Source organism: Notamacropus eugenii, chromosome 1 (genome assembly GCF_028372415.1).
Source record: "Notamacropus eugenii isolate mMacEug1 chromosome 1, mMacEug1.pri_v2, whole genome shotgun sequence".
In the NCBI taxonomy this organism is placed as follows: domain Eukaryota; kingdom Metazoa; phylum Chordata; class Mammalia; order Diprotodontia; family Macropodidae; genus Notamacropus; species Notamacropus eugenii.
The window spans coordinates 558242950-558257933 of NC_092872.1; the positions used below are offsets into that span (position 1 = coordinate 558242950).

Consider the following 14984-nt stretch of genomic DNA (forward strand, 5'->3'; position numbering starts at 1 on the left):
TGGGAAAACAATACCTCTAACTTTTCCCTAAGAATTCTTTTGATTTGCTCCTAAGATCAAGAAAACAAGGAATTTATAGTTTAGGGCACAGTTTTAAAAAAACATAAGACCGAATTCTAAGGTCTGAAATCTTTGCAACTGATTAGCCACATGAATTTAGAGAAGTAACAATCTCTCTGAGGCTCACTTTCTCCCTGTGCGAAATATTGGGTTGATTCTATCAGTTCAAAATCCTCCTTATTTCAAAATTCTATTAATCTATCATCATTCATATGTTAAGTTCTTATTATGCACTCCATAGCAATGAAATCACAGGTCCATTCTGTATTCTCTATCCTACTATCTACCTGGCACTGTGTGTGTGTGTATGTGTGTGTGTGTGTCTGTGTACACACACAGACATACGTATACATACACATACACACGTATACAAATGCATATACTACACACATGTATATGTGCATAACATGCACATATGCGTATGGTGTACATGTGCACTCTGTGTATGCATGTGTGCATTATATAATATCAATGAAATTGATAGATAAAAATCAAAACATGGGGAAATATGTTAAAACATAGTATATATATGTATATAAGAACTATGAACATATGAATGCATGTATATACATATTGTATTTTAACACATTTTTCCATGTTTTTATTTTATTAATTTGAGGGAGAGAGAGAATCAGACCGTGATCTGATTGGTATAGGAAACCCCCACCAATCCAGATTGGTAACTGCTATGCAAATTAATGTCTTAGAAAGTAGCCTGGGGGTAGGTAGGTGCCACAGTGGATAGAACCCAGGCCTGAGTTCAAATATGACCTCAGACTCTTACTGATTGTGTGATCCTGGTCAAATCACTTCACTCCAATTGCCTCAAAATAAATAAATAAAAAGAAAGAAAGAAGGTTGTCTCGAGACACTGAGAAGCTACATTAATTTGCCCAGAGGCATACATGTGTCAGAGGCAAGACTTCAACAAAGGTCTTCCTTATTCTAAGGCCAGTTGTCCATTCACTTAAGCCTCTCAGAGCTTGCTTTATATAACATACACCTTTCTGGGAAAGTTGCCTATAAATAAAATGGAGTCATTTTTTCATTAACCCAGTTCATTTGATGTTCTGCATTCTCATTTCTGATTCATCCTCATTTAGAAAAGTTTTCTAGCAATCAAGCCTCTGTCAAGTAGTTAACAATCTAATAAAAACATTTAAATGTTATCAGGAAATCTACTATATCGAAGACCTTAAGCAAATCATCATGTGGAATGAGAAATGATCTTTCCCAATCCCTTCCCTTACAACATATCTATTTTATAATTTTCAAATCTGATCTATGGCAAAGCCTTAACTAAGGAGATTTTCCACCTGAGAAGCAAGCACCAGAAATTAAGCGTACATGTCCCAGGGGCAAAGAGCACAAAACTTGTCCCAAACTAGAGGAGGAAGAAAGAGACTCCAGGACACAAGAGAGTGGCTAAGGAAAGAGTAGAGAAGCCAGAGCAAGGCGAGGGAGTTCACAGCAGCTGACCACCTACTCACTTCCTATGTTAGTTAATCTGTCTTACTAAATAGGTGCTAAATTCTGCTTAGCATGCTGCTACTCTGGGTAAGTATTCTTAGCACCCTCTAAATTCACCACCTTGGAGCAATGCTCCAGTCTCCCTGGTCTAGTTATGGCTCTGATCTGTAAGATTTCTTAAAGCAAAACCCAACTGTGATTATCTGGCATATCAGAAAAATATGTATAAATTGACAGACTATCTTGTAAAAGTAATTGGAGATTGTTAGTTATCACCACTACTTTGAAAATTATTAGAAAAATATATTTAATGCAGAAAGTATTATATGTCTAAGGTTTCCTTGTTGTACGCTCCTATAAGGAAACTTTACACACACACATATAGATTATAGATATTATATATATATGTTTCTACAGAGAATATATGGGCAGATGTGTACATCTGTTTTATATATTATATATATGTATTTATGTGTGTTTATATACAGAATATATATCTGTATATGTACATATACACACAGGATGTCCCAAAAAGTCTTAGTGCAATTTTAAACTTTAATAGGTAGATATATATATGTATATATGCACAAACACACATACACACATGCATACACACACACACATATACACATATATATATATATGAGAGGCAACTTGGTGGAGGGTACAGTTGACAGTAAAGCCCAAAAGACATATATGTATGGTGTGCATGTATGTATGTATACATATACATATAAATATACACACATATATATATGGGGTTTTTGGCAGGGGGTGAGGGTTTAACAGGAGAAGTAAACTATGTTATTCGAGTCATCCAGCCTGCTCTGTTAATCAAATTCAATAGGCCTGGATGCCAGCTGCTATTCTAACACAACCTTATTCATTAGAAACAAGTACACAGGTTATGGTTAGCCAGACAGATGTGATAAATGCAAGGATCTCTGTGGCAAGATCTTCCTTTTGGAAGAATGAGCACTCCATTTGGGCTAATCACAGACAGGAAATGAAACCAAAGTGTAATTTAAAAGCATCTTCATACTAGCATCCTCCAGAATAACAAAAAAGTACTAATTTTGAAAAAATTCATATTTGGACTATGCCTACAATATGGTCATCAAATTTTAGGTGTATTTTTGAATGACTACAGACTGGCAGCCCAGATTTCCTGCAACCACTACTGTAGCTTATAAAGAACAGTCTATTTGTCATTCCAATTTAATAGGCCAACCATGTGATCTGCTTTCATAGGACTACTTTTTTTTTGCACAGGTCTAGAGTTTTTTTCCCCCTTCAAATATCAATGCAGACAAACCCTAATGATCCAAAAATGGGAAAATGAATGCCCTGGCTGGGGCAGGATATTATATGGCTCCATGTTATAGAATCTTGGTACATCTGAAGAGCAGAGAGAGAGCCTCAGTCCCTACTTACCACAGTGCTGCTATTTCTCATCTTGGTTTTCTCTGGGGGGAAGACTGCCAAGTTCACAGAAGATATGTGGAATGAAGAAAAAGGACTCCTGAAAAATCTAATTTGTCAATTCTGAGTGCCTGTGGACCTTCAAGCCTCTTTCCGCCTCATGTTTCTGATTTTCTTTTCCTCGAAACTACTCAAGGGAAGGAATTTTTTTTTCACCAAAATGTGGCTGTCAATTTAGAGAAACCAAGTAATCAATTCACCTAAAATACCCTCCCAGAGTGGGATCCAGCCTGCCTATCCAAACTTCTCATAAACCACACAAGTGGCAAATTTGAAGGATTTATTTCTTTTCATCTCTTACTAAAAGTTCATGTCAGAAACCTGAAACCCAAGTTGTTTGGTCCCTGAAACAAAAATAGTTCGAGAAGGGGGATGCGTGTGTTTGTGTGTGTGTATGTACCCATGGGAACACATGCACATGTCCATTGGATTGAGTCAGATCTCTGTTATCATTGCTATGCAGTCCCCAGTGAGGAAACTCCCTGTACTAAAGCAGGACAGCACTGTCTCTGCAACTTCGAGTCTTAGAAAAGCAGTTAGATGGCACAGTCACTAACTGGACCTGGAGCAAGGAAAACCTGAATTTGAATCCAACTTCAAAAACCTACCAGCTAGCTGTGTGACCCTGAGCAAGTCACTTAACTTCTGTCTGCCTTATTTTCTTCACCTATAAAATGGGGGTAATAATAGCACCTATCTCCCAGGGTTATTGTGGGGATAAAAATGAGATGATATTTATCTAGTGTTTTGCAAACATTAAGGACCTATATAAATGTTTGCTAGTTTTTTTATTGTTAATACTAACATTAGAAAGTTGTCTTGAACACTGAGTGGATAACATATATACATATCAGAGGCAGGACTTAAATTCATGTTTTTTGGCTTCAAGGCCAACTATCTATCCCATCTACCAAGCTCTGTGTGTATATGTGTATATACAGAAATATATGTATATTTTTGTGTACATATATATTTACATATATATTTGTGTGTTTTTTCAATCATTTCAGTCATATCTGACTCCTCGTGACCCCATTTGGGATTTTATTGGCAAAGATGCAGGAGTAATTTGCCATTTCCTTCTCCAACTCATTTTATAGATGAAACTGAAGCAAACAGGGTTAAGTGATGTGCCCAGTGTTCTAAAGCTAGTAAGTGTCTGAGGGCAGATTTGAACTCAAGGAGATGAGTTCTACCCACTGTGCCACCAACCACCCAAATATGTATGTGTGTTTTGTATATATACATACCCACATATACATACAGAGATATGAATGCATGGGTATGTATATACAAACATGCATAAGTGCAGATATATAGATAGAGATGGCACTTATGATTTCATAGGTATAAGCAACTCTCAGAGTAAAAAGTTCTTCCACCAACACTGACTTCTAACACATAGCCTGAGAATACTGCATGGGGCAGTGAAAGGAGACAGGTAACCAGTCAGAGGCAGAACTGGGACCTAGGTCCTTCCATATCAAGACTGGTTCTCTACCCAAAGCTGCCCCTTAAAACATTCAAATGACTGAAAATGTTTCAAGTGGTATCATATTTCTAACCAGATCTCTACTTAATGTTTTGGCTTAGATTTTTTTTCACAAGTCAGGATTCATTTTTCTATGCATTAAAAATGTCATGACCAACCCACTGGACCCCAGTAATGGGTCAGAGACGAACAAAAAATTTATACCAGGAAAATGTGGATAGCCAAGACATGTTTTCATTTCAAATCTGGTGAGCTACAATTTTAGTTGTTCAGTGAAAACAATTGTATTTGAATACAAATCTGCTCAAAAGTGCAGGTAGTTAGAGCAATATGAGGATATTTAATTACTCAGGGGAATTAGGATTGTGAAATTTAACTACCCTCAAAGAAGACAGGATAGACCTGACTAGACTAAACCATCTCCTATAAGTCAAAAAGTGGGCAGTGAGGTGATAAAATAAACTCTTTCCATTCCCATGTGCCCTATTCTAGCTGCTTGGATATAACAAATTGGTCACAACAGTCTAGAAATATTTTAATGTACAATATACACACCCCACCCCAGTAACCCTGCAGGAATTTCTTAATATGGGTATATTCAATTTCCATATAGATAGAATATACTATGGTATTACATAAGCTTGTACATGAGTTCAGACAGACGACCCAAAGTGACAGAAATTTGTTGGTCTAGTTACAAGGACAGCAGCTAGGTGGGTGCAGTGGTTAGAGAGCCGAGCCTGTAGTCAGAAATACTCATCTCCCTGAGTTCAACAGACACTTACTATGTGACACTGGATAAGTCACTTAATCCTGTTTGCCTCAGTTTCCTCATCTGTAAAATGAGCTAGAGAAGGAAATGACCAACCACTTTGCCAAGACCCCAAATGGGGTAATGAAGAGCCAGACACAAATGAAAAGACTGAACAATGACAAGGAATTCAACAAATACTCCTACACAGAATGATTTGGAAAACTTTGATCTATGACAATACCTCTGCTTATTTCATCTAGCTTCCTAAGATTAGAGGTAGGTGGGAAGGGAAGGAGATGCTCTAAGTCACATGCCTTTGCCTTTAATGCTTTTTATGTGTATAATATTTTGAAGTTTTTACAATTTCACATCCATTATTTCATATAGAACACAAATTATCAACCCCATTTTACAGCTGAGGAAACTGAGCCTCAGAAAAATTGGCCAAATAACCCAGAGTCACATGGCATAGTAAGTGGCAGAACAAGGAGAGCTTAGATTACCTAGTGAACTTTTTAAGTCCACTCTTTCTCTAAAAAGGAGTTCCAGTGGTCCAAATGCCAATGCTGACACTTACTAGCCCTGGATTGCCACAAACAAGTCACTGAACCAAAACATATTTCTTTTGCTCTAAGATGGAAATGATGCCTTCCCTATCTATCCCATAGAGAGAGAGTTGTTGTGAAGGAACCGCTATGAAGTCCAGGTTGCTACTTTTGTCTGCTTGGTGCAATTACACTGACTATTTTGAAGAGTTTACATGTTACCCAGACTTTGACGCAATGGAGCACTCTCTTGCGCTACTATATTTCTTACTCATGCCAGTTCAGTAATGCGGCATCATTTAAATCGTTTAAATAGCTTACAGCTGAACTTCACACAGACTTCTATATTATGTACCATTTTGAACTTTTAAGGGAAAGATTTTACGAATAATTTACATCATATCCTAAGTCTGGATAATGGAATTCATGCCTTATTTTTCTGGTGGCTTGTAATCTCTAAGACTTTCATTACTTGATACTTAATTCACCAAGATCCCACTTAGCATTATCGACGACTTACACTTAGCTTTTTGAGTCTCCTACCTTGATCAATATTGACCTTGCTTCAAAAGGAAGTCATAAAATACTTAGCTGTGGTGACAGAATAGTATCCAGATAATAAAAAGAGGGAAATAGTAAAGATATTGTGCAGGCAATAAATTTTAAAAATCAATAGCGGGATCAATGTCACTATCATTTTTATCACAAAAATCCTAAGCCAGAGACAATACTCCATCACAAAGAAGCCTGGTTTTATTGGCAGTTCTGGCAATGCTAATTAAATGGAAACCCTCTACTGATGAGGCACCCAAGAAGAATAAATTATTGTTATAGGCTTTTGTATATATTCTAATTCACTAAGTTGCTTTTCCATCAGTAGTGGCAAACACTGGAAAATTTTCATTCATTCATTCCACCACCATTTCTTTATTGATTGTCTACTCTACGCAGAAGGATGTGCTGGGCACTGAGAGACATGCTAAGATCATTTAAGGCCTTTTTCTAGCCCTCAGCCTTCTTGAACTCCCTGTGACTTTGGACACTGTTGACCTGGTATCCTCCTTCTAGATACTAATTTCTAGTGGTTTTACTCTTACTTATCTGGTGGATCCTTCTCAGTCTCATTGACTGAGACATCATACTCTTCCCCATCTACTAAGTGTGGACAGTTTGCAAGAATCTATCTTGGACCCCCTTATCTTCTCTAATCCCCATGATTTCAATAACCATCTTTATACAAATGGTTAACAAACCTAGAATAGCAGCTTTAATTTCTCTTCTGAACTGCAGTCTTATATTACCACTAGACATCTCCTGTAGGCATTTTAACTCAAAAGGTTGCTCATCAGATTCTCTCTCAAATACATTCCTCCTCCTAAGTTCCCCATTTCTATTAATGGCCACAAAATCACTCCAGTCATCTACACAAATTTGAAATCATTCATAACTCTCCTACAAACTTCCTACCCCATCAATGACCAAGTCTCATCAATTCTACTTTTGTACCATTTCCTGTGCCCACTGCCTTCTCCACACCCAAAGTTTCTATCTTAGTTGAGACTCATCACCTCTCACAAGGAATATCTAAATGGCCTCCATTTGGCCTCCTAGACTTCATCCTCTTCCTTTTGCAATGCATCCTACACACAGCTACCAAATTAATATTTCTAGAACACAAGTCCGGCTATATCACCCAAATAATAAAAGAAATTCAGTACTCCTATGAAATACAAAATCCTCAACCAAATTTCTATGTGCTAGAACAAATTCCAACTTTCAGGGAAATAAAGAAAACTAATACACAGTGAAAAACTGGAAGTTACGTACATATTCAGCATTTGGAGAACAATAATTGTGTAGTGTTTTAAGGATTGCAAAGCACTTTACAAATACTATCTCATTTTATCCTTGCAAGCAACCCTGGGAGATAAGTGTTGTTATTATGCCTGTTTTATCAATGAGGAAACTGAGGATCAGCAAGAATCCGTAACTTGCCCAGGGTCACATGGCTACTCTCTAGGGTGGGGCTTTAACTCAGGTCTTCTTGACCCCAGGTCCAGTATTTTATGCAATGTGCCCCCCAACTTCCCAATGTCTGAACAAATCAATTGTGTAAAGTGAGGGATATGAGGGATAGAAAGACAATAGAAAACACAAATATAATAACACAAAACATAGAAAGCAGAACTAGAATAGCATAGTATAAGTATATTCTAGAAAAATAAAAGGTTTTCATCTATACAGTGACAAATGTAAACAGATCTAGAGAGACAATAGATTGGATTAATATGGTATATTTTGTATACTAAAGTGTACTATTTTTTGTATTTGCAATGTTAAAGTATAATTTTGTTGTGAACATTTCTGTGTATATATTCAAATTAGTTCTTTTTATTCATTTTTAAGTTTATAATTAAAACATTTTTTAATTTAAGAAAAATAGCAGAGCACATATTTTAAGACTTCAAAAACATGTAAGTGATTTCATCCATATGAGAACGCTTCCACAGATGGAAGTTTAGTAGATGGTCTTGGAGAATAACTGTGGCCAAAAATTTCATCCTCCCAAAGCCAACCTAGTTATAAGGATCTCTGTACTTAGTAAGTCAAGTCAACAAACATTTATTAAGGACCCACTATGAACCAGGCACTGCACAAAGGTGGAAAGCCCAGCCACAAAGTCTTTCCTTCTAGTTAGGGGCTGACAAAGCTTGGGCTCCACTGGTATTTCAAAAACCCTGGGTGATTTGCAAGGCATGATAAAACATCAGGAGAGAACCTGAATCTGGAGAACTTCCCAGTAATAACTCATGGCCCAGAATTTCCTGTTGGATGAGAGAAATATATTGCTGATGATTTTTTTTAAATACACATAATACTATAAGCAGGGATGGGGATTCAGTGGCCAAAATATCGGGATCCTCCAGTATCCCTTACACTAAAATCTTTGCTTTAAATCTACATCTTTAGTTGTATGTGTATGTTGTGTGTGTTGTGTGTACTGTGTATGTGTGCATGTTGGAATAAAGGGAGAAGAGAAAACAGATTATGAAAGAAGCTTTCCTGAAAGGGATGTTTCTATGGCACTGAAGAGAGGGTGAAAGGCAGAGATGTAACAAGCATTTTTCATGTCCTGGGCAATATTCAGAAAACACACTGGGGACAATCTATAATAAAAGCACCTTCATATCAGTCTTTTAAGACAAATTCAGTTTGGGAGGGGACCCAATAACCAGTGATTCTGGAACACAGGAAGTCTTCTCCACTCAAGGGGTAGGTAAAGATCAGCCTGGTAAGACTCTTGGTGAAGAATAAGCAAGAGCCTTCAGGTTCTTCAATAGTTTAACTATTCTTTCTAACAATATACTAAGCTAAGTTATTCCTGTTCTGCTGAAGGAATGTAAATGTTGTCAGCATCCTCTATATTTGGATATCCAAGTTCAATGCCCCAGTCATCCCACCCTTGTTGCAGTTCTGGTGAACCATCAAGGCTAGAAACATAGTGTGGAAAATAAGGAACTACATAGGTTAGCATGAACCATAAGAGCAAATAAGCACCCCAAAGAGTATGTGAAAAAAGATCGAAGCTAAAGACTGACCCCATTCCCTGAACAGCTCAGGAACTAGCTTACTCCTCTATTTGCCGATTGACTCCTTTTTCACAAAACTAATACTGTCTGTTCCAATTTAGCTACCCAGAGCTACTTGATCAAGAATTTCTCTGGATCAATAAAACTAAATCAGGAATTTGCCAACGCATGCTTGGTATCACAATGCGTAGGAGAAGATATAGAAGAGTCACCACTTCAAGTATGTCTTCCATTAGTCCTACAGCAAATAACCTGGAACGTACAGTCAAGAATGCATCTCAATGCTTCATCGTTAAAGCATTCAAGGCCCAAATCTGAATAAAGACCAGACAGGAGGTACCATCAGAACAAGAGGCACACAACTATACACATAGAAAGTAACTTTACTCAAAGAATAAGGCTCAGTGATTGGCACAAGTAATTATTACCATTGCTCCAAATCATCTTTTATCATTCCTCAAAGGTTAAGTCTTTATTTCCATCCCCATGTATGATGCAATGGAAAGGACATTAGATTTGATAGTCAAGAGGACCTGAGTTCTAATCCCAACCATGTCATTTCCTACATATGGAACCATGGGTAAATCCTTAAATTTCTCTGGGCCTCAGCCTCCTGATAAAATTAAAGGTGGCCTAGAAGAGCTATAAAGGTCTCTGTTAACTCTAAATCTATGACTCAATGATCCCAGCCTTTATTCCCCCAATCATGTCTACCCAGTCATTTCCCTAAGACACTTAGACTATTACTGTATGCAGAGAAGTTACTCAATAAATGTTTAGTGTTTGATCCCAAAGATGCAAATTTTTTTTGCTATAGTCTTATTCCTGTATCTACATATTTAATGTGTTTTGCCTTGATATCATTTTAATTATCTTTAATTTCATCATGAAACTTGCAAAAAGTAATTCTAAAAGGTAATGTAATGCTTCATACTTTCATATTCAATGCAAATGCTAAAATCTTAAATTATGGGGCTTTATTACCTAATGGTATGCACATGATTAATCAGAATTGTAATTGTTTCCTTAGCTTTGGCAAGAACTTTTTTATAATTCACATTTCATTCTTCTTATTTTTTATACATAACCTGGTACTTCTTGCAATGTCTCTCGACATTTGGAAGTCAGAAATGATTTATATATAAGAACATTAACTATAATAGAAACAGTTGAATATCCCAAAATATTTCTAGTGTTCTTTTGTTAGCGAGTGTTCTAGCTGCTGAAGGTGACGGTCTAAGTTTAAGTACAATACTTTAACTTTGGGACTCATCCTTCCAAGTCTTAGCCCTGCAAAGCATTTTTATAAACATGTAAGGATAGCATATATGAAAATCCTTCATAACCACAAAATATCATAAAAATATGTATTTATTATTATTACTATTATTTCCATCTCTTTACTTTCAACAGTTATAAAATGGAACTCCACATAATAACTCTCTAGATCAGACTTGCTCACAATAATCAAGTTAACTATTTGCTACCAAGCAGTCAAGCTATAGTTTTCTATGCATTAAGAAAGCCACGAACCTGCCCATGGACCAAAAGAGAGCATCTGAAACCTGTGAAACCAGTAGTAGTTTGGGCTCAGAAAGAGTTCCATTAATGACACAATTTGTTCTGAAGGTTTGGTGAGCTTTTTTTCAATTGCTAATGGTGATGGGTTGGGTTTTTTGGTTTTGGTTTTTTTTTTTTAGTTTACATGAATGTCAGTTCTGCTTTGAAGTTTTCAAACCAATTCAACTGGATATAATCTGCAATTTTAAAATACCTCAAAAAATAAGAATTGTTAAAAGTATGTTTCAGATTGATTCAAAGTATTTATTCTATTTACTCTATTTTTATTCTATTTTCTATTGTAGCTTCCATATGTCATAGAGCTATAATAGTTTAAAATGCTACACAGACAGGTAATGAAAGATTCATGACCAGCAAATCATCAGATCAACAAATATTTCTTTATTGTGAGGCTACTTTGTGTGATACACTAAGAGTGGGCTAAGGGATTAGGAAGGAGGGGCAGAAATGAAATGCACTTAGGTATATAGTACATCATCCAGAAGAACTTACAATTTACTTGATCAAGATAAATTCTTCTATACCTTCTTTTTCAAAGAAAGAACAACTTCATCAAAATTTCTGGTTAATAGATGGCTACTGGACCTATCTTACACAACTTATCCATTTCCTGTAAAATTCCTTCAGTTATTCAACAAGCATTTATTAAGAGCTTCTTTGTGCCAGGCACTGTGATAACTCTAGGGATACAAAGGAAGGGAAAACAAAGCAAAATAAAACAGCTCCTGCTCTGAAGGAACTCAGAGTTTAGTGTATAGCATATAATGTTCTAAAAATCACCTTCACATTAAGGATCTCATTTAATCCCCACAATAACCCTTTATGGTAATCAGGGACAATATTATCTTAATTTTACAGAGGAGAAAACTGAGGCATAGAGAGTTTAGAATTACTTTCCCAAGGACACTGAGCAAATTAGTGGAAGAACAAAAACTAGACCCTACAAGTCTTTTCTTGGGTCATGGTCTAGTTCTGTTTGTACTGCCTCCCACTCACTAGACATATTTGTATGTGTGTTTACGTGTGTGTGTGTGTGTGTGTGTGTGTGTAAAATGGAGCCAAGAAATAATACTACATTTTAGTTCTGTGACAGTAACCCATAACTATCAACAAAAAATCAAAAATGAGTATGATTATAACTTTCTGAAATAGTACTACTGACTAGGCCTAGGAGAGGAAAGGGCAAAGTGTAGGGAGAACATAATTATCATCACTTGACTATTAAATAAGTCACTTCTTCAGTTTCATCAGCTTCAAGATTTCCTGCAGAACTGCTCAAAGCAGCATTATAAAAATGGAAGTCTGCCCAGTTTTTTTAAGCTACTGCTGTGGAACAGAGCTACCTAGCTGCAGCCATCATCTTCCCCCCAAAGGTTCCATAAACCTGTGAGCTATATGGCAATCTATTCCCAAAGCTTAGTCCATTCAAATGCCCTTAGCATGATAGAGAGTTCTGGAGTTCAGGTTTTATGACTACCCTAAATATGGGTACCACAATGATGGGGATCCCATCATTGGGACTATTACTCCATGAAGTGCTGAGCTTGGGTATAACTTATGGTGATGGCTGTTCAATGCACTATACAGAAAGGTTTCCACTTTTCTGCTTTTCATTCCACTTCAGAGTGAATTGGGCCACGCATTTTAAATGCTTTAGCTTTCCTTCAAGTTTAGTCATTAACTCAAAAGAAACCAGATGCCAGATTTAGGATGAAGGTGTGAGAGATTATGCACATAATGTATCCCTGACAATTATCAGTCACCCACAGATTAACCACAGGAGCAACAACATTGAAATAACCATAATGATAATGGGGTTTTTTTGTCCTGTTAAGAGCCATAGCTACCTCACTAGAGTTATCATCTTCCCCCCAATGGTAACCATAACCCTTATAATATATAATAAAATATAATATGAATATTAAGTTTTATTTCTATCATCATCATCATGCCTTTCTCGATCTGTGATTTCACTGGTATAGGAAATTGCCCATAAACTCCTTCTACCAAAGCAGATCTTCAACAATTCTAAACCTTTATCTTAGAGAGTTACCCAGGGTAATTGATCAGGGTCACAACCTGGTCATCTGTATGTGACAAAAGTGGGACTTGAACCCAGATTTTCCTGATTCTAAGGTCATCTGTCTATCTGCTACAGTCCCCTGTGTAATAATAAAGATAGTTATAATCATGAGAACAATGAGAAAAATAATAGTAATAGTAATACGGGCTTAAAATTATATCCTGCTCTACTTTCACAAAGTGCTTTTGTAGACATTATTCCACATGACTTCCATCATATACAGTTTAGAAGCCCAAATTCCCCCTCTTCAGTAGAGGAGAAACAAAAAAGGAGTATGTTACTACAAACCTTTCTTTCAATCTCTTCATATATTCTTTCTTCTTCTGTTTCCTGTTACAGAAAAAAAAGTAGCAATCAACTATCTTGCAAAAGGTATGTTGGAAAAGGAGCAAAAACTTTCATTTATATACACACACACACGCACACACACACTCCCTTTCTATTTTCCTCTTCTGGGGTAGATCATTCACTATTTTTTCATGGCCCTGGTTGGCCCTGCCCTTGCTACTGTCTGACCTCCTTGCTGTTTTTTAGTCTTTTCAGTCACATCCTGGTCTTCAAGACCACATTTAGGGTTTTCTTGGCAAACACACTGAAGTGGTTTGCCATTTCTTTCTCCAGCTCATTTTGCAGATGAGGAAACTGAGGCAAAGAGGGTTAAGTGACTTGCCCAGAGTCATACAGCTACTAAAGGTCTAAAGCTAGATTTAAACTTAGGTCTTCCTGACTCCAGGCCCAGTACTCATAAGCTACCCTGTCTGACTTAGAACATTTTATTCACTCTTCATGTAGCAAATACCCTTCCCTTCCTCTTCCATTCCTGATTTCTACTAAACATATATTATTTCGACAACTCTTTAACATTAAAATTTATTTCTAGTACTTCCTACAATGATTCTCAACTCTAAAATCAATGAGAACTTTAGAGTACAGAAGTGACTTTGCTTCAGATGTCTTCACATCCCTCCGGGGCTATTGAAAAACTCGCAAGACAAAATGAAGTATAAGTGTGTGGTGTGTGTGTGTGTGTGTGTGTATACATACACACACATATACACATATACATTAAGTATACATGTATATATTTGTGTGTATATATATGTGCATGTATACCTACATATATATATATATATATATACATACATATATATACACATCTACATGTACTATTTTTGGAAATGTAAGGAAAAAGGTACGTCAAAAGCCACAAATTCAAGTCCATTCAGTAAATGTTTATAGAGTACATACTCTGAGCATCACCCTGTGCCAGATTCTATGGAAAGAACAAATGATGAAAACCAACACAATTTCAACCTCAAGGAGTTTATGATCTAATAGACAGGATACAGGTACACTAACAATGACTGTATAAGGGAAAATAGGATGTGCCAGAAGAAAAGTGAGTTCTGAGGAAGGATGGATCACATCTGTTTGAGAAAATTCAGGGAAGGTTTCCTAGTAAATGTAAAACTTGAACTGGACAGGCAGGCTGCTTTCTCCTGACACTGGGGATCCAGTAGAGCATTCAAACTGACCATCTGTCCTCCCCCTCTTGAATAGGAAAAGATTAATGGGGCTTCAGGGGAGGGACAGTACTATAGGACCTAGAGCCGGAATGTATCATAATATCATAGATTTAGAGAAGGAATGAAGCTTAAAGGTCCTCTAAACCAACTCCTTCATTTTACAAATAAGGAAACTGATATCTGAAGAGTGATTTGCCCAAGACCATATCATGATTTGGACCTGGTTTCTCTTATTCCAATTCCAGTGCTCTTTTTCCAATATATCACAGTCCCTCAGGAAAAGAAAATAGCTTGAAACAACTGGCTTAAAGCTTGAAGCCAAGAAATCAAGGAGTGTATTTGAGCCATTCAGATTCATGAGAGCATAGAGACCTCATAAGGGATTAGTGCCAAACAAATCT

General features: G+C 36.7%; 1 protein-coding gene across 5 annotated transcripts in view; it reads right to left on the reverse strand.

Annotated features, from left to right (window-relative positions):
- Positions 1-14984, reverse strand: part of DCDC2C (doublecortin domain containing 2C) — a 188322-nt gene that overhangs the window by 48853 nt on the left and 124485 nt on the right. For all 5 annotated transcript variants that reach the window (XM_072634294.1, XM_072634296.1, XM_072634295.1 and 2 more), the window contains exon 12: positions 13346-13387. In XM_072634294.1, the coding sequence (XP_072490395.1) occupies positions 13346-13387 (42 nt within the window). The remainder of the gene's footprint in view (positions 1-13345; positions 13388-14984) is intronic.